The sequence below is a fragment of the Lygodium microphyllum genome, chromosome 25 (genome assembly GCF_053477565.2).
Source record: "Lygodium microphyllum isolate KBCC chromosome 25, Lygodium_microphyllum_v1.1.10, whole genome shotgun sequence".
In the NCBI taxonomy this organism is placed as follows: Eukaryota; Viridiplantae; Streptophyta; class Polypodiopsida; order Schizaeales; family Lygodiaceae; genus Lygodium; species Lygodium microphyllum.
This window is the reverse complement of record NC_141159.1, coordinates 104,023,950-104,049,748: the sequence shown is the minus strand read 5'-3', so window position 1 is coordinate 104,049,748 and position 25,799 is coordinate 104,023,950. Positions and strand designations below refer to the sequence as shown.

The 25,799-nt window shown below is 41.3% G+C and overlaps 1 protein-coding gene across 5 annotated transcripts in view; it reads right to left on the bottom strand.

The window, feature by feature from the left end:
- LOC148014580 (uncharacterized) overlaps window positions 1-25,799 on the bottom strand; it is an 84,200-nt gene that overhangs the window by 9,105 nt on the left and 49,296 nt on the right. For 4 of the 5 annotated variants that reach the window (XM_087666405.1, XM_087666407.1, XM_087666404.1 and 1 more), the window contains 4 exons: window positions 6,725-6,797; window positions 3,740-3,882; window positions 3,605-3,635; window positions 3,302-3,504 (listed from right to left, as the gene is read on the bottom strand). In XM_087666405.1, the coding sequence (XP_087522531.1) occupies window positions 3,302-3,504; window positions 3,605-3,635; window positions 3,740-3,882; window positions 6,725-6,797 (450 nt within the window). Of the gene's footprint in view, window positions 1-3,301; window positions 3,520-3,604; window positions 3,636-3,739; window positions 3,883-6,724; window positions 6,798-25,799 lie in introns of those variants that run through there. The other variant, XM_087666408.1, reaches the window with a different exon arrangement.

The following is a 25,799-nucleotide window of genomic DNA, read 5'->3' as shown; positions in this document are numbered from 1 at the left end:
CTCATACAAAAGGTGACAGCCCTGGCTGACTACCTGCCAACAGAAAGCTCCCCATGAGATACATCCAAGGCTGGGTGCTAGACAGCGGAGAATGTGGCATGCTCCTCTCCACACGAGTTGCACCGCCTCACACGACCAAAGGCAGTGCTTTGGAGTTTCCAGAAACTTTTGTGTGCAACGTTTATACCCTCCATCCTTCTACATCTAGGCTAGCTAACTCCCCACCGCCACGCCTTCATGTGCCAACAGCCATAAGAAATACGATACCCTCCTCGGCCTCCAGATATCCCATAGACGGCGCCAAAAGGTCCGCCGGAAAGCATCCGTGATGATGTGCTCTACCCAATATCTGCTACGCGAAGGTGCCTAGTCCATGTCCTCCTGCATCAATACATGTCTGTCAAAACTAGTTGTGTACTCCAAGAACCTCAGTGGCTTCTTGGCGACCACAGTGGCAGGCCATAGCCACTCTCCACGGTCCCACTCCAGCTCATCAAGTGGCCTGCTCTCCCATATCTAGAGGCACCACTCCTGGAACTCTTCCCGAAACACATAAGGGTCCAGACACCATGTCTTCCCCTGAAGGCCAACCACCGGAATCCTCCTCCATGGAAGGGACTTCAAACAAGTTTTGGGACATTACCCCTCTCTAAAGGATTGGTTTCACTTCACTCTCCTCATGGGCACATCGTGTAATGTTGAGGCAAGGGACAAGGTATTTTCCCTTACTCTCTTGACTCATACCACCAGCCATCATCTCCTTGCACCCTTGCTAGTACTAATGCTCCCCTCCCCACTTGGAGGCAATAAGGTACATACATCAACCACTTCACATAAACAACATCATTGTCCTAGTGCGCCATCTAGGCTGATCAGCAATCTTGAGTGCCAAGGGCTTCCCTCAAAACACACCACAAGGGCTTCCTTGCAGTGTGTCAGTCATACCTAGGAGTCTTGTGTGGGTTAGGTAGAGTTTCCCCTCCCTTTGGAGGTGGGGAATTTGTAACTAGCAAATCCAAGAAAGGACCACAAGGGGTGTCTTTTGTAATTAGCAAATCCAAGCAAGGACCACAAGGTCTGTCTTTCAGTCCCCCCTAGAGAGTTGGTTAGATCCCCCTAACAAGTTGGGCCAAGCACACTAGTGATTGGTCTAATAAGGTACTAGAGGTCATTGAGGGTCATATCAAAAAGCAAGTGTCATAAGGATTGGTTGTAGGAGGCTTAGAGCTTCTCTCAGAAACTTGCATGATGGACATTCATTAGCAAGTTGAATTTTCTCTCATCTCAGTAGATCCTTCGGATCATATAGCAGTTGCACCTTCCCATGGATATGATTGAATCTGGTTTTCCAATTTGTCAAAGGCATGCTTGACAGTTTGGCTGTGGAGGTACACTTCATGTTGCAAGGGGCAAACACTAGTGGATTGTGCCCTCCAAACCAGTAGTCAAGTGCGACTATGGGTCACATAGCTCAACATCATCCTCATCTTTGACCACACCAAGCAGGAACATATTCAAACAACCTAAATCATCATGATGAGTATTCGTTTAGCGTCCCGAAACATCGACAACCTCAACTTACTGAGGTCCACACATGTGCTCCAATAAAGTAATGACAATGAGCTGGAACCAAACACAGGTGTGGGCAGCTTCAGAAGGTCATGGCAGCACCTAAAGAGCAAATCACAAAATAGAGAGCTTGCACTTAGCTACTTGTAAGGGAGTCAATGAAGTATGAAGAGATATGTAGGTGACTAATGCCATGTGGGCAAACTTGGAAGCTTCACATTCAGGAAGGTTTCCAGGAATGTCGACCACACCTTAAGGGGAGTTGGAAGCCCATTTCAGGTGGATCATCAGTGCTGCAATAACCAGTGTTCTTTGATCCTCTTTTCTGCACAGATTGTTACATGTTTGGCAACACCTACGTAAGGTGCTGGAACATAGACCTATACAACTAGATGCAATGTGACAGCCCCAGCTAGATAGAGAAGTTTGGTTCTTTTGATTTTGTTGGCACAATTTATTGCTGAAATCCCATTTTCTGTTATCTTTGCTATACAAACAATGTCCCCTAGAGATTTCTCATGAATAGCATGGTTTCACATGCTACCAATTATATATTCATGTGTTACAATGTCCAGCATGATGCAAGGGTAATGGTAAGCCATGGTGGTGTACAGTTGAGCACTGGCTGCTTGAAATAATGCTACAAGATATGACATCCTTGATAGGCATTGTCATCTTTGTGTGGAGCACTTGTCACCTTTAGAGAGTTAGCTGAGATACTTGCACTCGCATCAATTGTATTGTAGCCATTTGGGAACTATGGTCATCTAGAATTTACTTAAAGACCAGGTTTTTTTTCAATGTCAAAGGAAGGAAATTTGATTTGTAAGGTTTTAGGATTATTAATGATGACAGTGTGGCACCTTGCTGCATTGGCATGTGTTTTCTTATGGTGAAACACAGTGCAGGATTGTCATGCTCATCATCATACAGCCTATGTGAAGGAAGAATTACATCCACTCTCCATCCACCATCCTGTAGGCTGACTTCTTGTAGCCACTAGCATTATCATTAATCCATGCAGATTCTACATCATCATCCTCCACAGCTGCCATAATCATGTGAAAAATACAGTGGACCCATCCCCATCTTTATCTTCACACAAATCCATATTGAGCCTGTTGCAAATCCCTATTCAAATTTTTTCTGAGCCTCTATTAGATTATCTTATGACGATTTTATGCCCACTTGGCACAAGTGCAATAGGGGCCTAGAGGCTAGGACAACAGTCCAAAAATTCGCAAGAGAGCTGTTTCTAGGGAGTACTCAGACTGCACCCTTGCTCTAACTAGCCCCTGTTTCTAAAGACAAAGCCACAACACAACTCTTGATTCATTAATTATCAACAGTAAAGGGTATTCAACTGAAGGAAAATATTGTGTGAAATTTCTTATGCCAGACCGTTCCATCCAAGAGATTTGCATTTTCCCTAACCTCATTAGCAAGTTTCAGGCTCTTCAGATCATCTGCTTCACCAAATCTTTAAGTCTATAACAATTGCTAGTAGTGGAGAATGTGCTCATCTTAGCAGGAAACAAGTCTACAAAGAAGCATTTACTAATTGTTGGCTATTCTTCACTCACTCATTACAGAAGTCAGTATTAAATTACTTTCAAAGTTTTGAGCCGATATTCCTGATGTGCCAAGAGCATAATTTGTGCTCATATTCATGGCAAGCATTCTTCATTCACGACTCACATTGAAAAATATCAAGATCTTGTCTGCAAAGTACCTGATTAAGGTGCCGCCGTCGGTGCTCTAGTTTAGGAAACAAGCGCAATTCTTTTAATTCTGTTGTGATTTCCTCAACAGCCTGATCAATACTACAGGTGTCTTTAGAAAGAGATGATGAATACTCAGGTTCAATATTGTCAGCTTCATGCGCTGCTCGTAGTTTTCCACGTCGGCGCACAAGTCGAGGAACCCAACGCCGCACTTAAAAATGCACTCCTTGAAGTCAAACACAACCGCAATTCTTCGATCTTATATTATTTGCCAATCTTACAGCAATCTCACAAACTTACAGAGTTCTTACCTGAGTATTCCTCAACTATATCACACAACACCTGTAAAATCATTTAGTGTGTTAGTCTTACCAAAAGGACGTATTTGACTTATCTTTACATATAAGGGTTTAGTGTCACACCATTAAAAATGCATATCTAAATACCATGTTAAGATGTTTATCAAAAGCCGTTAGAACTCCAGTAAGTGAGCCTCTAACACCATGAGAATGTCTGGTCCAGACCTTCACTCTTATCTGTTTGGTGTAACAATCAGCTAACAGCCCCAAAGGACCATGTTGTAGTTTCTCTGCATGTTCAGAAGAAATCCTTAAACTCAATGGGTTTTTCTGAGCAGTAATCAGCATTTTCATCTTCAAACACAAAATACTAACATAGTGACAAGGCTATTCTGTTTTATATCTCAAATTGCACAATTTTCCCTATTTTTAGGTCATCCTTTTCAAATATCCTTATGTTTTGAGGCCATCCATGCAAAAGCAAGTACCTTGTTACTGTGTTCCTTTTCAAACTGTACTTCATTAGTAAAGACACTTGGAACACAAAATTGATCATGCTCACCAAGTACCTTATATAGTTTAAGAAAGTTACTATCACAAAAGTATCTTCTTAGCGCAACCTAAGCCCCTAAACAGAGGTTCTTCCCTACATGGACAGGCCAAATAGGAAAATAGATATGTATCCCCCCTCAACCATGCTCATAATCTTCAAAACATGTTACTAATAAATAGGGACATTGCAGTTCACGAACACCAATAAATGTTCCATGGCTGCATTGATGAGGTAAAAATGTGAAACCTAAAAACAATATGTAGACAAGGTAGAACAAGCGATAACCAAAATAGAGATTGATGAAATGGAAGCATCCTCAAATATACTTGCATTCATACACCCATATACTCCAACAGGATTTCCATGGCTTCATGGTCCATGAAGCATAGAGTACCAGTGCAAATCAAGTTATCCGTTATTTAAGACATCCTGGCCCTCATTCACTTCCTATAGGGGCTTGTTTTCTAGTAATGCCATGAAGTTGCTTTGACAACCTGTATCATCTTCATCTAGACAAGCATCTAACTGAAAGAATCCATAAGATTGGGTCGAATATGTATGGTAGGATTACAAGTAGAGAACATTATACCATGAAAATGGGCGATATATTGTTGTCAAGTAGCATTCCCAATAGGTTTTTCTAAGGTGACTTATGTCATCTAGTTCATATGGACAGTATATAATCATAAAAGCCAGGAGAAAATGAGTTTTAGACCTCTTTTCACCTTAATTGACCAACGGTTGGAGACTAGATGAGAAGCTTCAAACCTACGAAGATCTCACTCTTTCTATAGTTAGCAGCACACAACGTTTAGCAAATGACACATGGCTTATCTATGGCAAGTTCCTAGTAGCTCGTGTCAAATGTGGTGAACTAGAGGAGATATGTAAGAGACTAGTCTCCTAAATACACAACTCAAAGACAAGATAAAAGAACCCAGTATGGAAATGATCCCTCGTACCATATACATTGCAGTACTAGAATGGATGTGTAATCCATGAACTCCATCCCAGAATGCAATCCTCATTCTCACATGCTTCAAATCTTCAAAGTACACCTATTGCCCTGTCTAGGATAAACACATGATCAGCCACAACCAACACTTGGACAGCCATGTTCAGTGGGATTGGCACAAATCAAGAAGATGGCCTTTATCAATTCTGGATGACCACAACTGAAGTGTCCAATTGCCCAAAATAGGCACATGTGGATACAATCAAGGTTCATATGTCTCTCCATCATAAATATAGTGTTTCTCTTTGGCATGTGAATTAATCACATAGAACTATGGACCAAATGGAATTATACACAAGAATTACCTTGTTTTTTTATTTTACTTGTAACACAATCAAAATTGGCACTCCTTGCTACCCTCCATGTCCTCCACTCTTGAAGAGAGTTGTTCTTGCATTGTTGTATCAAAGTATATTAAAGATCTACACTTACAATCTTTCCATTGGATACCTCACATGGAGGGGTTTAATATTCTTTTGTATCAAAGTATATAAAAGATCTACACTCACAATCTACATTTTTTAATGTAATGACATAGCTGTTTATAATAGTGGCATTTTCCCTTCTTCTTTGACTTATCTACATCATTGTTGCCCTTATTTGAAGATTGCCAACATCAACATTGGGCTGATTTGCATGTCGCTTTCCTTTGCCTTTGTACCTAGAAAGCATGGTTGAATCACCTAAATATAGAGCCATATTTTTCCAAGTGTGCTCCTCTTAAAGCAAGAGGCCGCTCAACTCCATGATTGTGAGAGGCTAAGCTGCCCCTCTCAATGACAAATTCAATGAAGTGTGAACCAAATACAACTCTGGAAAAAAAAAGGATTCACAGTGATGTTCATCATCCCATTATCTTCAATCATCTCATCAATAATAAGCAGTTGCTCACACAAATCCAGAATGTATGTGATGTGATCTATCATAGAATCCCCCTTGTTCATGTGACCATTGGCCAACTCTCTTCACAAGAAAGAGATGCAGGCCTTATTCCTAGCTACAAACATCTACTGCATGACAATCCAAGCTATATCTGAGGTTTTGGAAAATCAAATGTTAGGTATAATGGCTCTTTTCACTGATAGAGCTATCAAAGACAAAGCTTGTGTATCTCTAGAATCCCACCTTTTCTGGTCAAGAATAACAACAATGGGAATAGTAAGTTGTCCTCTCTATCCCCCCTATGCAAGAGGAGGTGTGCCATGAGCAATTCTATGGGTCGAACTTCATCATCCGTGATAGAATCCCATTCTTGGCTAGAAGAAGGTTTCTAATCATCAAAATCCAAAGAAAGTGATTCATACCATCCAATTTTTCTTCACTGATAAGGATGCCAAGAAAATCATTGTTATTCTCTACCATTGCTAAATCAAAGCCATTCTGCTCTTTCATGCATGTAAAACAATTAACTCTAGAAAAAAACTATCACATGCCTCATCCATTAATACTTTGATCGAGCTTCATATCTATGATTGAGCCAATCAAATTTTCTTCCTAAGGCATGATTGTTAATGCACCATGCATAATACATGAAACAAATAAAATAAAATTAACGGAAATGTACCTGCTATTAAGTCAAAGATCTTGACTTGTCGTGCACGCTCAGCTGCTTTTTCCATTAACAAAGACTTGTGAGCCTGCTTCAAGCATCAATGGTCACCATATATCTCTTCTTCGTTATAGATCCATGAACTAATGGAGATATTTTTCATAAAAAGACCTACCTTTGAGGCTTCAAGTTTATATGACAATTGACATAGCACATTTTGACAATCCAATGCAATCATCCACTTATAAACATGGAACAATCACTTCAAAACCAAGCATGAGAGATGGTTGAAACAAACTCTATAGGGATTTTTATTCTACTTTTACGTTGTGGCTTAGCAACAAAGAATATAAAGAGACTTATAGGACTACAATTAACTAGCATGGATCACCATTCTTCAACATGGAGGAGCTTGTGAAGGTCCATATCTAACTTACTCTGTAGTAGTAAGCTCCTCTTCCCTAGGTGGATAGTGGAGTATAGAACCTTGATAACCACTTTGGGATCCTCTTCAAAACCATTCTAACTTCCCTTGAAGAGAATTATCCCAAAGACTAGGGGCCCTGCTAGTGACCCCTCTGTAATTAAGATTGTTGCAAACTCAAGCAACATTGTACAAGAAGCAATTCTCCGTTTCTTTCCACCATAAAGTTAGGCAATAACTACTCTTGCTTTGAATGAAGCCTTGTTAGCAAGATCCTAGCCTTGCTCCTTGTAAGATCATCCATTCAAACAACGCTTGTTTATCATGGCCTCAATGCATCAAGGTCGAGAAAAGATGACACCATTATTAAGATTGTTGGAAACTCAAGCAACATTGTACAAGAAACAATTCTCCTCGAATGAGAGGTTTTACCATCACCACTCTTGCTTTGAACAAAGCCTTGTTGGCATGATCAAGTCAAACAACGCTAAGGTCAAGAAAAGATAACATTATGGCCCCCTCTTGCCTAGTTCTTTGGAGTCTACCCTATGAAGATATAGTAGGGTTTGCACTAAGGAAACACAAAAAGTATAACCACAACTGAAACACAAAGACTCAGACAATGATGTGTAAAACTCAAAACCCAAAATGAAAAACACAAAAACACAAACACAAACACATAAAAAAGAGAACTTTGAAGTGAATGAATCAATATTGTAAATGAAGGAGAGAATGTACAAAATGCTCAAGGGCAAAGCTCTCCAACAACCAAAGGCTCTTGTGGAAGCAGGCTAAGGGAGGTGTTTTCTGTGTGTTGTCCATTGGAGATGGATTTGTGCACGGTAACCACATGTTGGAGCAAAAGCTGATGAAGAAAAATGTTGAAAACACAAAAACGACCTATTAAAGATTATGGCAATTGATCACCTGCAACAATGGAAGATCGAATGATAGCATACACCGCATAGCAGCAATTGATAGGGACTGGATAGCTCGTACAAAAGGGCCGATGGGCTGAAACCTACAACACAAGGATAGCACTAAATGGTGGGCAGCCTGTCTACTTACATATGTGAAAGGAACCTCCCAAATTAGGGTTCTACATGTGCAACACAAAAACTCTCTAAAACCACTCCCCGTTTAATGAAACTTTTGGTAATTTGCTGTTTTGGGGCTGTTTTAAAGAGCTAATCACAAGTTAATGAATTTTTAGCTCAGCATCCCCTCTCAGGCCCAAAACTGAAACTAAGAAGGTTCTGGAAGAGAAGCTCAACCCCATTTTTACACCAAGGCATCCCAACCCAAAGCAACCATGGCATCACAAAGGGTGCACATCAGCTACCTAGTGGCCTACCAAGACTATAGATGCCATGGTTATCTTACCAAGGGGGTCCAAGTAGTCATCCCAAAGAGGACAGGGCATAGAACAAAGGGTGCTCATCAATTGCCCAATGGCCCACCAAGTGTCGCAAAGGCGGATGGAACCACATTGAACTTTTTTTTTGGGTTTTCTTTTCAATGGATGAAAATAGATGTGGTTTGTGGCCTTTCAAGTAACTGTGCCCCGTAGGGAGAATGAAAAAGAACGGTTAAATCCAACATATCAAGAAACAAATAAGCTAACCCAACTACTTAAGGATGTCCACTATCGATGATCAAGGAAAGGATGACGAAGGATGGTGAGGTGGTGCTAAGGTGGTTAAGAACCACCAATGGAGATAGCTGAGGATCTGCCGAAGTGTGCTTACAATAACACAGTGTATAGTTCCATTGGCAAAGCTCCATTTGAGGTGGTTAAGGGTGGCAAGAAGGTACCACCTATCTTGCACACTAAGGATAAGATCTTTGATGTTGATCATTATGTGGAAAACATGGATACAGCCTATACAAAGATAAAATATGCACTTTTGACATCATATAAGAAAAGCAAAAGAAGGTAGCTAATCGCCATAGCCGTACTTTGCAATTTGAAAAGAGCGATTATGTATTGCTGCATTTTGAAAAGGCAAGACAAGAGACCATCAGCAATGTGGCATACCGAATGAAATTACATGCACATTGGCGGATACATAATGCCTTTCATGTCAATTTGTTGAGGCCTTTTCATGGTGATGTGCCAAAGGATGCATTTGCTGAAATTGAGCCTGAGATTGAGGAGCTAGATAAGATCTTGCTACCCGAGCAAATTTTGGCACATAAAGAAAGAAAGGTCAAAGCTAAAGTTTCAAGGAGATATTTGGTGAGATTTTCGAATTATTCACCAAAGGATGCAAAGTGGATGGAAGAGGATGATTTGGCAGACCATCCTCAGTTTTTGTAGCTTTACCTAGATGCCTTTCAAATATAGCCCAATTCATGCTCAATCAAGTTTAGTAGAGCAAGGGTCCGCAACATTGCCTAATGTTCACGGAGGAGGTAGCACTTCCGCTCCTCCAGTTACGGACAACTCTCATATGTAGTGGATCTCAGATGTATTCAGCATACATCCAAGGTACTGTGCTAACAATATGTTTGCCATGAGATCACTACTCAATGTACTAGTCACTGTGAGATGTATGCAAATGAGTATGGTTTTCACTACGGCACTAAAACTATACATTTCCATCAATTTGGCATGAGTTTTTACCTTAGTTTTGAGATCAATTTCTAATCAATTTCAGCTCAGTTTTTTATCAATTTGAGAACAGTTTATGATCACTTTGGGATCAATTTTGCATCAGTTTTTACAATTAGTTTGTGATCAGTTTGAGGTCATGTTTGAAACAATTTATGATCAGTTCTCATATCAGCAAATGATCAATTTATCCTTAGTTTTCAATGGTTTACAACCGGTTCCATGGACAATAACATGTTAATGAATACCATTGACAATTTCAGCCATGGTTCATGCTAAGTTTAGGCTTTGCTATGGTTGTGAAGTCTAAACATGGATTTCTAGACTATTTTTCAAATTATGTTATGTTTATGCTAGCTAAAAATTTTCAGCAAGTTTTTGCCATATGACATGGTTAGACAACAATGGCCAATGTTGTGATTGTGATGCCTTATGGAAATTCCAATGCAATGCACTTTTGCTCTTGCACAATGAAGTGCAATCAAGGACGATTGCAAGGATTTTAAGGGGGAGGTCTATCACAAGGACGTGAAATTTTTTTTAGATGCTTTAATCTTGCTAGTAACATTTTATTAACTTAATAATCAAATGTGCAAGGTTGTTAAGCGTATATGTTGCACATAACAATAATTTCATGGTAACAAGCCAAGGGCCCCAAGGATGTAATGGGTGTCAAAGGTAAAAGTTGTGACAAGTTATGCCAACAGGGCTTTGGTTGTCAATCGGTCTTGGTTTTAACCCTAGAACAATTGTTTGGCCATTAAGTATTAGTAGTGGTGACACAAGGGACTACGCATTATTTAATTAATTAATGTCAATCTAAGGGTCAATAGAGATTAGGAACCACTCCATGTGGCAAATGGCCTAGCCAATTTATTTATGAATGGACACATTTAATTTTGGGCAAGGCCATAAGGGCTAAAATTAATTTTAATTCAATAATTGGATAATACTGAAGAATGGGTTTAGAAGGCTGCCACTTGACACAAATATCCATGCAATAGAGAAAAACGTTTCTTGGGCTAGCTGCTTTTCATTCATTCAGCTTAGGAAAGAGAGAGAGGGAGAGCTGTTGATCAGTTTTCAGGCCTGATTTCAGCCATTGGAGGCAAGAGATAGCAGTCAGGAGGCCAAAGAAAGCAAGTGACAGGATTAATGAGTCTTCCTACTATTGGCGACAGCAATTAGAGTAGGGTCACAGCAGTTTTGGCCTCTCCACACTGCAAGCAACAGCCTTGAAGCTGATCCAAGCAGGGCAACAGCCAATTCCAGGGCTTCTCCGCAAAGAATTTCAGGAATTTCTCTATTTATAGCTCTCTCACACCTTCTCTTAGCATTTCTCAATCATTCTAAAATAAGAAGAACAAGCGGAGAAGCATGATGACCCAAGGTAGATTTGATTGATTTGATAGTGAAGCAAGTACATTGTTTTATAGCCTTTTAGCTATGCTAGTCTTCCCTCTCTTTGCTTAAGGGATATAGTCTTTCTGCCTAAAACACTTGTCACTTTTGAATCATACATTGTTTGTGCCTCTAGCACTCCCTCTAACACCATACTTTTAACAAGAAAGACGCATATACTTTGGTGTGGTAGGGAGCAAAGGTCAATATCGACAATCTTTGGCAATATGTATGTTCTTGCCACAAGAGGTGCACCTAGTAGTTGGTCCTATCTTCGTAGAGACCATAGCACCGGTGTAGCAAACCTATAAAAGGAGAATGGGAGGGAGAAGAAGATAAGAATAATTCCCAATCATTTAGCAAAAATGGGGAGATAATCAAAAGATGTTGTTGCTCCCGCAACCTAGCTTTGCCTTCTCCAATGTAGAGGATCTTCTTGGCTCTTTGAGTGCCTTTCGCTCTAATACTATGTCAAAATATGACTACGGTGAGCAAACCAAAGAGAGAGTAGGGTTTGCAAGGAACAGGGTGTGTATGACAAACACTAAGAGAGAAGAGAAACTCAAAAAACACACAAGAAGAAGATGATGAATGATGAATCACTGAATCGTCCTAAGTGAATCAAGTTGATGTAGTGGAGCCGACACTCTAAAGATAACTACAATATCCTCTCTGAATCAAGCAACAACACCTGAAGGGAATCTACACTATAGAGGGAGCGAAACGCAGTCCTCAGCAAGTAGGGTATGGAAGGTAATGCTAAAGATGAAGGAAAGGACAACCACTTATAGAGGGAGGGCAATGCATTCCTCTGGAGCTATCAAAGATGAAGGATATATTGTAATCTCTCCAAGATAATGGCTCCTATCAAGGCGACTACTGAGCAACTAGCTGGAGAAAAAAACTCGAGAATATCTGATGAAGATCTCTCCGTATAAGTTGCTACAGACAAGCAACTGCTAGTGGCCCTTCAAGAGTGAACAAAAGACAAAAACGCAAGTATCTAATGTAGGGCTAATAAAAAGGTTGTAACCCTATAACCAGCCTATATCTGCTGCAAACGAAGCCTAATGATGACACTGTGTGAGGAGGATTGATGCCAGATGAGGTGGGTTGCAAATCGCCAAGTGGAGATTGGATATAGTAGCCATGAACCATAATGTCCTCCTCGCAAGGTGTGAATGCCAATGAGCTTGTCCCTACCGACACTATAGTCAATCCTTACGGAGGATCGCTATACTCCCTCTTGGGCAAATGCAAGATTATAAGAGGATGGAGAAAGAAGAGAAGAATATGAAAAAGAGTGCCAGAGTGTCAAAAAGAATAAATGTATGGGATAAAGAACGAGCGAAGTCGATGCCATATTTATAGGCACAAATTGTCTCAAGTGGTGCCCCAACTCTCTCAAGTGGCACCCTGGCTCTCTCAAGAGTGGCACCTGGCTCTCTCAAATAGTGCCCCGACACTAAAAATTATCCAAATAAAGCCTTTTTGGGGCTATAAATGAAATTGGTTTCTCAACAAGGCAACCAATGAAGAAGTAGCCATCACTCTTGAGTCCTGTGTAGTCTTCCCCTTCTTGGTGTTCTTCTTATCCTTGTCGAGGGAAATCCTTCTAATGACTTGTCTTGCCACAAATGTGGCAAGTAGACTCCTTGGCTTTATCTTGCTTCGAGAGACCAACCTGTCATCATCATCATCCCCCCCCCCCTCCTTCTCCTCCTTCTCCTCCTCCTCCTTTTGTTAGGAAGACTGACCTATCAACGCCTCTAACTTTTCCTCTTGGTCTAAGACCATCGGAACCAACTCCTTCCACTTGAGTGTATCTGTCCACCCTAAGCAATCAAGGAGGAAGAGAATGTACTAAATCAGGGCGGGAACTGTGAAAGAAGAGATATCACCATGTCCTCCACGGTAATCACCTTCCCTGCATTTTGGACCTACATCTACAATTGCCAAAGATTATTGACATGCTCCCGCATAGTAGAAGACTTGTCGGGACTCAAAGTCCGCATCTGAACCTCCAAAGACACTTGCTTTATAAACGTCATCCGATTGTACATTTGATCCAACTCCAATCATATTTTCCAAGCCACAATCAAGTGCTCAATGTGAGCAATAACAATTGAAGTGCAAGCAAGAAAGAGGAAAGAGCAGATGTGGACATTCAATTTATCCCAATTCATTACTTGCCAGATGCACTAATGCTTGGGACATCAAGCTTTTGATTTGAAAGAAGAGCCGGTAAAATAGGGACCTTACGGCCCATAATAGCCTAAAACTCCACATCAATCTTGAAAGACATTGTCTCCTGAATAAGTTGCACAAAAACAAGGGCAGCCCCCTCTGACTCCACACATGGTGCATGTTTCAACTACCAGAGGCAATGAAAACTCAAAATCTGCTCCAAAAGGCTGAAAACACAACCTTTTCTTCTTCACGAACAGGAAAAACCTGCAAAAAACTACAACTTCACTCCTATCCTGCGCTTCATCTATTCACCTCAGCCTCTGAATGCTGAAAACATAAACATTTGTTGCACTGAAATCTCCCATTCAGGTCTGCCCACAATCAATCAGCCCTTCAACACTACTTTGATACCATGTCAGAGTGCAACAGATGCGGAAGCATATGGACAAGGCTGAAAGACAATGAACACAAGAGAAGAGGGAGAGAAAAGAGACAGTAGAACCCAGAAAAATGGAGTGAATGAATGCTGAAATGAAGAAGGTAGATGTACGAACAAGCTGTCAGAGTATCTCCTCGAGCCGATCTCTCTCCACCTAAAACAAACAATCAGCCTATAAATAGGCCTTAAGAAATAAAATTCAATATAATAACCAGGTCGGCCAGCATAGCAACTGGCAGATGACACTCTACATAACATCATGTGCCTTGTCAACTGCCCAATAAAGCTGGAAAGCATCTATCAACTCCATAGAATTGTCCAACTTGATAAAAAGAAATGTGTAATTGTGCCCGAGAGAACTAATTGTACAATAGTAGCCTGGCAATGCCTATCCAGGGGATGAATAAATTTCTAACACAAGCAATAGGTTATTTCCTTTTTCGGATAAAACATCAACATAATGCAATTCTTCACTGCTAGAACAAACATGCTTGCTGAACTTTATAACAATTGAATAGAATTTCAACGAATAGCTTGTAATCCTAGCCTACAAATCAAGTTCCACGAGTCCACCTACTTGAGAGAGTTGATGTATCCTCACAATGGAACCATGAAACCATCCTTCCCTATAGAAGAGGTAGTGGAACTCTCATGAGAACATGAAACTTTATTGCTTTACTTAGCATTTGATTAAAAGTTAATCAAATGTTCAAATGTAACTTACACATGTGAGGTGCACATCAATTATTTCACAGTATGGGATTCAAGACCCCAAGATATTAGTTGGTGCCAAAGGCAAAATTTGTTATATAAGTTATGCTTGATAGGTACTAGGTGGTACCTGGTGTCAAATCTCGGCCTAGACCAATTTATTGGCCACTAATAGCAGTGGACATTAGAGACTGTATTAATTAATATATTAATGCAACTCTAAGGGTCAATAACTATTCAAGGATATTGGGGAGACAAATTGGCGTGGATTACTTAATTATTGGATAGTCATTTTAATTTATTAGTACTACAATGATTATTTAACTAATTTTCAGAATTAATATTGTGAAAATTAATTTAATAAGTTGGATAATGTTGAAAAACAAGATTAGAAGGCTGCCACTTTGCAAAACTTGCCCGTGCAAGTGGAAAAGACATTTATGAGGCCAAAAGATAGAGAGACACACACACACACATAGAGAGAGAGAGAGAGAGAGAGGGTCATTCCAATCTTCTGCAAGTTGAGAGAGAGAGAGAAAGAGTCATTCCAACCTTGTGCAAGTTGTGTGAGAGAGAGAGAAGGCTATCATTTCTGCTACAACAATTGACAGGCCACTTCTGGCTAGTAGGAGACCCTCCAAGAGCTGGTGACATGCCCAAAAGAGACTACATTAATAGAAGAGCAATTTGAGAACTATTTCAACTAAGCAACATCACATTCATGGTGTTCCATCAAGAGAGAACTTTCATGGCTGCCTAGACAAGGCAACAATTGATTTCTTCCATTTTCTCGGGATGGAAGTTTGAATTTTCTCTCTCTTCAACATTTTCTCTCATCCTTCAATCATCTCTCAAGTTATCTCAGCATTTTGCAATAATTTGAGCCATCAGAGGAAGAGATTTCAATCGATCTCTATTGTAAACTCAAATTTAAAGTAAAAATTAGGGTTTTGACAGCTACCTCAAGATGCATGCTTAGAATTGAAGGACTAGGACGACTTGAATTCCAATAGCTCAAATTGAAGAGTTGCAAGGAGATTCAAGAGACCACCCAGCCAATTTCAACTTAGGACTAAATTTGTCTCACAAGGAGTAGAGTGAAGGTCAATTCCCTAAGCAAACCAAAGGGCAAATTGGTTTAAAGACTTGATGGTCATTAAACGACAGCAAGTAGCACTTAGACTAGTGAAGGCGATTGGTGAATCTCAGTAGTACTCCATCCATTTGCAATAAAAGATAAAGAGAAACCACATATTGGAATGTATGGCACAACTCCTTATGGTATGCAACAACAAGTACATGGTGTGCAAGACCCAATGTTTCTAGGTATGGCTAGTAATATGCATAACAACATTGACATGATGCTTGGGGCACAAAGTGGCATGTTTAATAATGCATCTACAACCCCATATGCTTTTGAGGCTCAATGAATGAGTGGCAGTCATGCAAATACTTCTTTTGGTATTGGTCATAATGCAAATACAACAAATGCACTCTTTTTGCAGCAACCAATGTCTGCTAACTTCACTCTCAAAGGGGTAGCAAAAGAGGGTGAAAAAGGGGTGAACTGCATCCTTTCTACAACAAACAATGTATGGCAACTTGACTCTCAAAGGGGCTGCAAAAGACTATGATGAGGCTAGAAAAGAGGTGAAGTTTGAGTCCTTTAGTGGTGCATAAGATAGATTGAAAAGCTTGACTTTTATTTGGTAGTTTGATACAGCCTATTCGAGAAGAAACTCCACCAAATCCTCTAAGATTTGGAAGGCAACCACTTTCTTGAAGGGGAATGCATTGCAATGGTGGTCCATGCCCTTAATGCAAGGCAAAGCAACGTCAACATGTGTACAATTCAAGCAAATGTTCACATCGAATTGGTTGACTAGTACCTTTGAGGTGGACATCATGATAGCTTGGAACAAGCTTGATGCAACACAATCCAAAAACTTGGAACTATATAATAAGAATTTTCGGAATGCCTTGCTGCTAGTAACTTCTTATCGTGCAATTCCTCTTCATGAGCAAGTGGAAAAGTATGTATGTGTGCTGCCTAAGGAAATTAGGGATTTTTGCATTGAATCCATCCTGTCTAGCATGTCTCAACTCATTAAGACTGTTGCTACAGCTCATACATTGCTGCGTGGGAAAGATTCAGGTTTCCAAGAAAGTGGGGAGAAACTGAATAAGAAGTTGTCAAAGGTTGAGAAAAGGGGTAGATCTGAAAATCAGCCTAAAAAGAGGTCAAAACAGCAAGAAAAGGGCTGGAAATCTATTGCACAACATAGGAAATTAAGAGTTGCAAATAAATGTTTCGTTTGTAAACAAGAGGGTCACGTGGCTAAGGACTATCCCAATAGGCAGTAAGTTGGAAAATTAGAAAATCAAGAAGCTCCCAAGTATAAGAAGCCCAAAACATTACTTGGATTGATGCAAGATGATGTTAGTGATCAACCCAATGATAATGCTACTACATTATGCAGAGCATGGGGCAGAATCAAAGATCAACATGATTTGATTTTCTTTGGTAATGATCATGAGCCCATTTTATCTCTACGGACATGGCATCCCATCTAGGCATCAGAGAGGATGAGATGGGACCCATGGGAGAAGTCGATATGGCTTGCAAGGGCCATACCAAGCCTGTCACACCACTCATTGAAAAGCTTTGTTTGCACATTCAAGGATATGTGGACAGCGAAGAGTTTTTCATTACACTGCTTAAGGGTTATAATGTCTTGCTTAGTATGCCTTGGTGCCATCATATGCATGCAGTGATTGATTCACATACTAAAGTGATCACTTTTCGGCATAGGGGTAAGATTCATACTTTGGGTGTAAAGTTGAAAGGGGAACCTATCCCTATTGTGCCATCTTCAAAGAAATGAAAAATAACCTTTCAACGTACTTGGTTTTTATTAAGATAAGAACGATAATCAAAATGTTGGGAACATATCAAAGTTAAAGAAGGATCACATTGCATTTCTAAAAATGTATATTGATTGCTTCTCTCATTCACTTCCAAGGCAACTACCACCTACAAGGCCAAAAGATCATGGTATAGATTTTATCCTTGAAAGTAGCCCACCTGATAAGCCATCCTATAGGGTAAGGGCAGCCCAACAGGAGGAGATAATGAGTCAAGTGAATGAGCTAAAGGAAAAAGAGCTAATTCGGGCATGCCCATCTCCCTTTTATTCTCCAGTGCTTTTGGTGCAGAAAAACGTTGGTTCATGGAGTATGTGCATTGACTATCATGTTTTGAATAAAATCACGATAAGGTTTGACAACGAGAACATGAATTTTTATTGCTTTACTTAGCATTTGATTAAAAGTTAATCAAATGTACAAATGTGACTTGCACATGTGAGGTTCACATTCATTATTTCAGTGTGAGACCCACGATCCCGACATATCAATTGTTGATGCCAAAGGAAAAAGTTGTAATAAGTTATGCTTGATAGGCACTAGGTGGTATGGACACTAGGCATTAATCAATTAATTGATGCCAGCCTAAGGATCAATAACTACTCAGGGATATTTGCGAGACAAACTAGCCTAGCCAATTTAATTATTGGCTAGTGAAATTTATTTCTAAGCACTAGAATAATTATTAAATTAATTTTTACAATTAATATTCTGAAAATTGCTGAAAAATGGGATTAAAAAGTTGTTGCTTTTTTTAGACACAGAGAGAGAGAGAGAGAGAGAGAGAGAGAATCATTCCAACCTTCTACAAGCTGTGTGTGTGTGTGTGTGTGTGTGTGTGTGAGAGGGGGGGGAGAAAGACTACCATTACTGCTGCAATAATTGATAGGCCATTTCCAACCAGTAAGAGACCCTCCAAGAGCTGGTGACATGCTCAGAACAGACTACAATAATAGGAGACAATGGTTCGAGAGCTATTTCAGTCAGGCAACATATTCCGGGTGTTTCATCAATGAACACAACTTTCATGGTTGTTTAGATAAGGCAACCAACTAATTTCTTTCATTTTCTCGTGATGGAAGTCTAATTTTCTCTCTCTTCAATATTCTCTCTCATCCTCCAACCATCTCTCAAGTTATCTTAACATTTTTCAACAGCTTGAGCCATCGAAGGAAGAGACTTCACTCAATCTTAGCTATAATCCTAATTTACAATAGCACAAATTAGAATTTTAACAACTATTTTGGGATGTGTGATCAAAATTCAAGGCTTAGGACTTGAATTCCAACAACTGGAATTGAAAAGTTTCAAGGAGATTCAAGAGACCAACCAGTCGATTTCAATGTCAATTCTTCAAGCAAACTTAAGTGTCAGATACACAATGGAGATGCAATGGTCAGCAATGGCAATGGCATAGAGAGAAAAGAAAGAAAGAAAGAAAGAAAGTTATATTAACGTCTACAAAAGGCCAAGTTGGCCTATGAGACCAAAAGGTTACATACAAAATGTTTAGGAAGTTTTCCAAGTCCCAGTAAAGCTACTATCTAGTGTTATGGTGAACTAGGTGAGTAGGTACAAAATGGTATACAGACTCAATACAATCTAGATGCACTTCAAGTGCAATGTGGAACTGCTCATGGAGCGTGGTCATCTTAAGATGTCCCGCATGGGCCTGTCTAGCATGGAGAGGCTGAAGCGGCGGGGTATGGCTCCCTAGTGGTGTTGTAGTATCCGTTGTATCTATAGGTGATATCACCTATAGGAGCATGGGCCTGCTGGGTGTGGGCGGCGAGCTCTGCCTCTCTCTGTAGCTCTATCCAAGGTGACTCCTCAAGGTAGAGCCACTAGTCGATTGGCTGCAGTCCTCATTGTAGAGGGGGTGGCCAAGGGTCTGTAGAACTCTTGGAGGGTGTGTTGTTGTGTGTTTCCGGTTGTTTGGTCCCAGACCCATAGAAGGTGGTCTCTATGTCGGCATAGCTCCAAGAGAAAGAACCTGAGGCATTTCTGGTCATGGAAGTCTAGTATTTGGGAGAGTGGCCCAAATCCCTCCTTAAAGAGAAAGTGGAAGCGGCCTCTGATCTCATAGTACACTGGACATCTACATATGTAATGTTCTTCTGTCTCTGGCTCCAGCTGACACAAAGAGACAAAGAGAGAGAAAGAAACAAAGAAAGATATATTAACGTCTACATAAGGCCAATGTGGCCTATGAGACAAAATCCAGAGTACATCCATGTCTAATGTCATCTCATCAGTAAGGTAAAGATAACATTACAAATAAGTGGGTGGCCTATGAAACAATACTGAAAATAACTATATGATGGGACTATACTAGGGTTGAACCATGTGTAGTGTTATTCCATCAATAGAAAAGAAAAGGAAAGGAAAGGAGAACCAGATCTGATAGAACCATGTACAAAAGTGTGGTGGGACATGAGCTGTAGGTGATCTCAAGATCTACACATGATCTCAGCTATGATGCGGTCCCTAGCTGCTTCACTGATATGCCTGGTGGTGAGTCTATGGTGTCTCGTGATAATGGCTCTAATCTGACTGTGGTGTGGCCTCCTCAGGCTGTAGGTGATCTCAAGATCTGCACATGATCTCAGCTATGATGCGGTCCCTAGCTGCTTCACTGATATGCCTAGTGGTGAGTCTACGGTGTCTCGTGATAATGGCTCTAATCCGACTGTGGTGTGGCCTCCTCGGACGTTGTCCTAGTAGACGGGGTTGTCGTGCTCGATGAAGGGAAGTGGCTCTATCCAATGTGACACCACGGTGTGGCATGTAAGGTGTCTGGAGGGGTGGCTCTGTCTCTACTAGGTTGGTAGTGTCAGTAGGGTCGGCTCTGTAGAAGAAGTCTTTCACTGCTCTCTGTGTGTGTCCCTTTGGGTGAGCTGGCCTCCTGTCTCGTAGTAGTGCAGTTCGGCGCCTCTCGAGCTCTAGGAGGAAAAAACCTAGGCATCTCTGGTCCTCGTACTCCATGACGTGACAAAGGGGTTCAAATCCATCACGGAAGAGGGAGTGGTACCGTCCTCGTATGTCATAGTATACTGTGCATCTGCATATGTAGTGCTCCTCCGTCTCATGCTCTCGACCACAAAGCTGGCAAGTCCTATCCTCTGCTAGGGTATTTTTCCATCTACCTGTCTCCATCTGAAGTCTATGTGAGGAGGTGCGAATCTGTCCGATAGCAACCCATACGCTATGGGAGAGATAAGTGTCCATATATGCTGGCCGAATAGAGAAGCCATCTTCAAAGAGATATAAGAAATGACTCCTGTAGAACTCCATCCTTGATCCTAGAGGGAGTGATGGATGGATCTAGGGTAGTCAAGGCTATAATCCAAAGGTGGAAGACAATCAATATCCAAACCATGTAGGATCATCCAAATAGTCATCTGTGAAAACCAACAATTCTTCTCGCCTCCGGCTGCTAGTTGTCTAGATGAGGTTAGTGCCAATCTAGAGTATCTATGGCGTGGAAGTTCCCATAGTCTATGCCAAAAGGTCACTGCCCTGAAGAGTGCCTCCGTAACTATAGTGTTGCCCCTAGCTCTGCTCTGACAATGGGATGTGGAGTGGACTTACTCCTAATCATGCGTGCTATCATCATGATCAATGGCCTTTCCACGTTGTCCCAACCATCATAATAATCCCTCTCTATTCCAATCTGATTAGTGAGTGGGCTAAGACACCTGTGGTACAAGCTGCAACCCCATACCTCTGCTCCATATAGTAATGTAGGTGTGACTAGGGTGTCAAACAACGAGAGTTTGGTGCGGGGCTCTTGGAATTGTATGTGAGCACATTGACTCTCGAGTGTCCCTAGTGCTGTATATCCACGTGCCGGACGTGCCTCTGATGCCCCTCTCAACGAAAAACGTGGGCCAGAGAAGGTGACTCCCAAATAGACATATTCCCTCACATGCTCCAGTATGTCTCCCCCCAATGTAAACTGGTACATAGATCTAGTCACCCATGCTGCTGAGGTATTGAAAACCATGGTTTTGGTCTTCCCAAGGTTCACTGTGATGTCTTTATCTCTACAGAAGATGTGCAAAGCATCTAGATAGCACTGCAATCCCTCCGGTGAATTTGAAATGAGAACAATATCATCTGCATAAAGTAATATCGGTATCAGCACCCCTGCCAGGTTGGCTCCAACTCCTCCTCCTCGGTCTATGTAATCAGACGCTTCATCTATATATAGACCAAACAATGTGGGTGAAAGTGGGCATCCTTGTTTCACTCCTATGGTACTGTCAATCCTCTCTGATAGCCCCCCAAGTGCTCGTATATGACCTGTCACTGCCTCATATAATGCATAGACACCCCATCGTATACCCTCTGGTACTCCAATGTCCTGCAATCTCTGCATGACGTGTGTACGAGGCACTGTATCAAAAGCTTTGCGAAAGTCTACAAAGCAATAATAAATCCTCTTGTCTCGGGTTCGACCCTCCTCAATAATGGCTCTAAGTGTGAGAATATGGTCCAGCGTGGTATATCCTCGTCTGAAACCTGCCTGTCCTTGTGCTCTCTTGCCTTGCATTTCAGCCCATTCACTGAGTTCATGCTCCAATATAGATCTATATATCTTGGCCAAAGTATGACCGATCATAATAGTCTTGTAGTTGCTAGGAATCAGGGGATCACCATTTTTAAATAGCGGGATTATAGTATTGTCTGACCAACTCATAGGGAAACGTTCACGTACTGCTCTATTGAATATATGTGCTAATATGGGTGCTAATATGTCACAAGCATGTGAGAAATGTTCTGCTACTAGTCCATCTTCATCCTGTGCCCTCCCATTTTGTAATCTATAAATTGCATCCCTAACCATTTTCCATGTGAAGAATGACCATTGTGTTGGCCTACAAGCTTGTGGGGGCTGCATAGGTGGCTGTCCTGGCAGGTTATACAAATGTCTCCCATAGTCAAGCCACGCATCTAGTGATGTAATCTGTATGGGGGGCTATCTTTCATGGAACATCTTCCATGTGCTTTTGCTATCCCGCCCCAAAAATAGCTGATATATCTCTGCTTTTGCTTTCGCTAAGTAGTCTCGTTTCTTCTTCCGCACAAGGCGTTTGAAGAACACCTTTGCTTGGCGATGTGTCTGAGTGCCTAGCTCCACTTCCCTCTATAGGCGAGCTCGTGTGACTCTACACTCATCATCATACCAGCTATTTTGGGGAGCAGTAGATCGTGTGGGTCTACATCGGGGCAAGGTGTGTGGGAATGCATACATGGCTGATCCATGTATGGCCTCTGCTAAATCCCTTGTCTGCTAAATCCCTTGTACATTCTTCCAACGATCTACTCAAGTCCAATGTATGTAAACTGGTCTGCAGAGAACCACTGTAGACGTGTGAGGTGTCTTCTATAAAGTAGTACTTGGGAAATTTAGGGAGGCATGGTGTTTCATGTTTCATATGTACACAAGAGAGCATGAGTGTCAAAATAGCATGATCTGCTGCTATGCCAATTGGTCTCTTAGATATCTTAAATTTTGGATGTCCCGTATCAATGTTGGTGAGCCTATCAAGTAGTCCACAGTACTTGCCCCTCCTTTGTGATTCCAACATGTCAAATTGTCAGATCCTGGCCATTGTGGCAAACCATTAAAGATGGCTAGTCTATGTGCACTTCCCAAAGTCAATAGGTGTGTTCCATAGGTACTCACTTCTTTATCCTGGGTCTCTTGCGCAAATCCCTTGTACATTCTTCCAACGATCTACTCAAGTGCAATGTATGTAAACTGGTCTGCAGAGAACCACTGTAGACGTGTGAGGTGTCTTCTATAAAGTAGTACTTGGGAAATTTAGGGAGGCATGGTGTTTCATGTTTCATATGTACACAAGAGAGCACGAGTGTCAAAATAGCATGATCTTTTGCTATGCCAATTGGTCTCTTAGATATCTTAAAGTTTTGGATGTCTGGTATCAATGTTGGTGAGCCTATCAAGTAGTCCACAGTACTTGCCCCTCCTTTGTGATTCCAACATGTCAAATTGTCAGATCCTGGCCATTGTGGCAGACCATTAAAGATGGCTAGTCTATGTGCACTTCCCAAAGTCAATAGGTGTGTTCCATAGGTACTCACTTCTTTATCCTGGGTCTCTTGCGTAGGCCTATTTCATCTATGTCGATCTCTTTGAACATGGCATTATCATGCATATAAAAGTTACTCTATCTATCTCCAGTGCATGCATTGAAATCTCCTACTAATAATATGTCCCCAATGCTAGCATATCTCATGATATCCTCATAAAGTACATCAAAGGGTGATCCATCTCGTGTGGCATAGGTAGAATTTGCAAGAGGAAAGTAGCATATTGCGATGAATATATCCTGTGGTCTTCCTGCATGTATCCTAATCCATAAATATCGTGCATCATCGTCTCTTTTCATTACTTGCACTATCCCTTTGAGGTCTTCCCGATATAGTATGGCCACACCTCCAGAACCCCTAGTGCTTCCTGGTTTTCTAGCTGCTTGACGAAATGCACTTTCCCACCTGTATCCCCACACGTTTGGTAGTCGGCTGCCTTTACATTGGTGTGTTTTTGTGTACATTGCTATATCTATGTTTCGGAAGCTATCTTCAAAGTAACCAGCATCCAAGCGTAGGGCTCCATTACAATTCCATATTGACATCCGAAGTGTCTCATAGGCCTCATACCGTCATGAAGTCCTTTTGTCAGTGATGATGACTCGTCCATCTCTATAAACAGCCCACTTTCCCTCTTTGCAAGCCTCCAATACCTTGGGCATGTGTTCTCTGCGATGCGCTATTTGTATTGGGGTAAGGTCCTCATCCAAATAAATCTTCTCACCCTTGAGGGCTCTCCTCTTGGAGAGGAAGGCCTTTTTTTCACTGTCTCCAAAGCGAAGAATTAGAGCCTTGGACTTAGAATCCTCTTTCCCCACTCTCCAAGCACTGACAATAGGTACGTCAGAAGCCTCAATTTTGTCAGCAAGTGTCTTAGCATCTTCCTGCGGGCTGCTCTTCTCCTCCCATCCTACTACCCATATATGTAAAACCCTAGCCCGTCTCCTAGCCTCTTCTTCCAAGGTAGCATTCATTACTTCAGTTTTGTTCACTGATGTTCCCTTATTCTTTTTTACTACCTCAATCCATGGGCTAGCTTCTTCTATCTACTTCTGTGTTGTCTTTGCCACTTCTGCCCATGAGTGAACCTCCCTTTCACATCCCTTCAAAGCCTCTTTCTCTTTTTGTAATTCTTCTTGCACGTTCATTTCTTTTTTCTTAAATGTATTCAATTCTTCCCTCAGTTCTAAGATTTCAGATTTGTAGGCATCTACAACATTCAGCATTTCAGTTTTCAGCGTGTGCATCTCAGACAGCATTTGTGCCTATAAGTCATTCTTAATCTTTATGTGCATGTCTTGCATTTCTGCCCTCTGATTTACCATCAGTTCAGCTTTGATCTGCTCTCGTATTTCGTTCTCCAATTCTTGTCTCATAGTTCATAGTTCAGAGCGAATCATGAGGTGAATTTCTTTGTATTTCTTTTCATTCATAGTGCGAGAGGTCTTTCCATGACTGTAGATGCTGGGGAGACGGACCCCACAGCCATACATCTTGTACCGTGTTCTTAGAAGGGGTGTTGAACATTGCTTCCATAGAGGGTTGTGTTAGTTCTTGATCAGATTCGTCTCCCAGATATTCATTTTCCACGGTTTGATGCTTGCATTTGTCTAATTATCCATCTCTCACACACTGTGCAAAGCCACTCAACTTGTACTTTGTACTGTCAAATCAAAGCAATTTTTGTGATTCCTGCAAATTTCCAGGGTTTCCCGAACCCCTCACTAAATTTTTGTAAGCCCAGTAATCTTTTACAAGCCCAAATGCTTTCACACTGTTTACAGTCACTGCAGAAATACAAATTGTAGCCCCAATCAGTGTATTACTGCATACTCCAGGATATGATCAAATCAAAGTCAATGCATCATTCCCTGGTCCACAAGCCAGTGCATCAGTACATTCACCTAGGTCTGCATTCATGTCATTCTGAGTACATTTGTGTCATATCAATCTGATTACATCTACAACCTCAGTACATTGGCATCTGGGTCTGTGTCAGTACATTACTGCATACAGTACGCCTGCGTCAATGCATTCAATACATCTCTGCAACACTATATTGCTAACGACAGGTCTGTCTCACGCCAGGTACATTCTTGCGCACGACAAGTCTGCTTCATGCTAGAGAGGTGTCTGCCTCACGACAGGTCTGCCTCACGATAGGTCCGACGTCACGCCAGGTACATCGCATCAGGTCCTCACGACACGTCTGTCAATAGTTAGTACAAGCATCAAGTGTCATCCGTCAGGTGTCAGAGAGGCATCT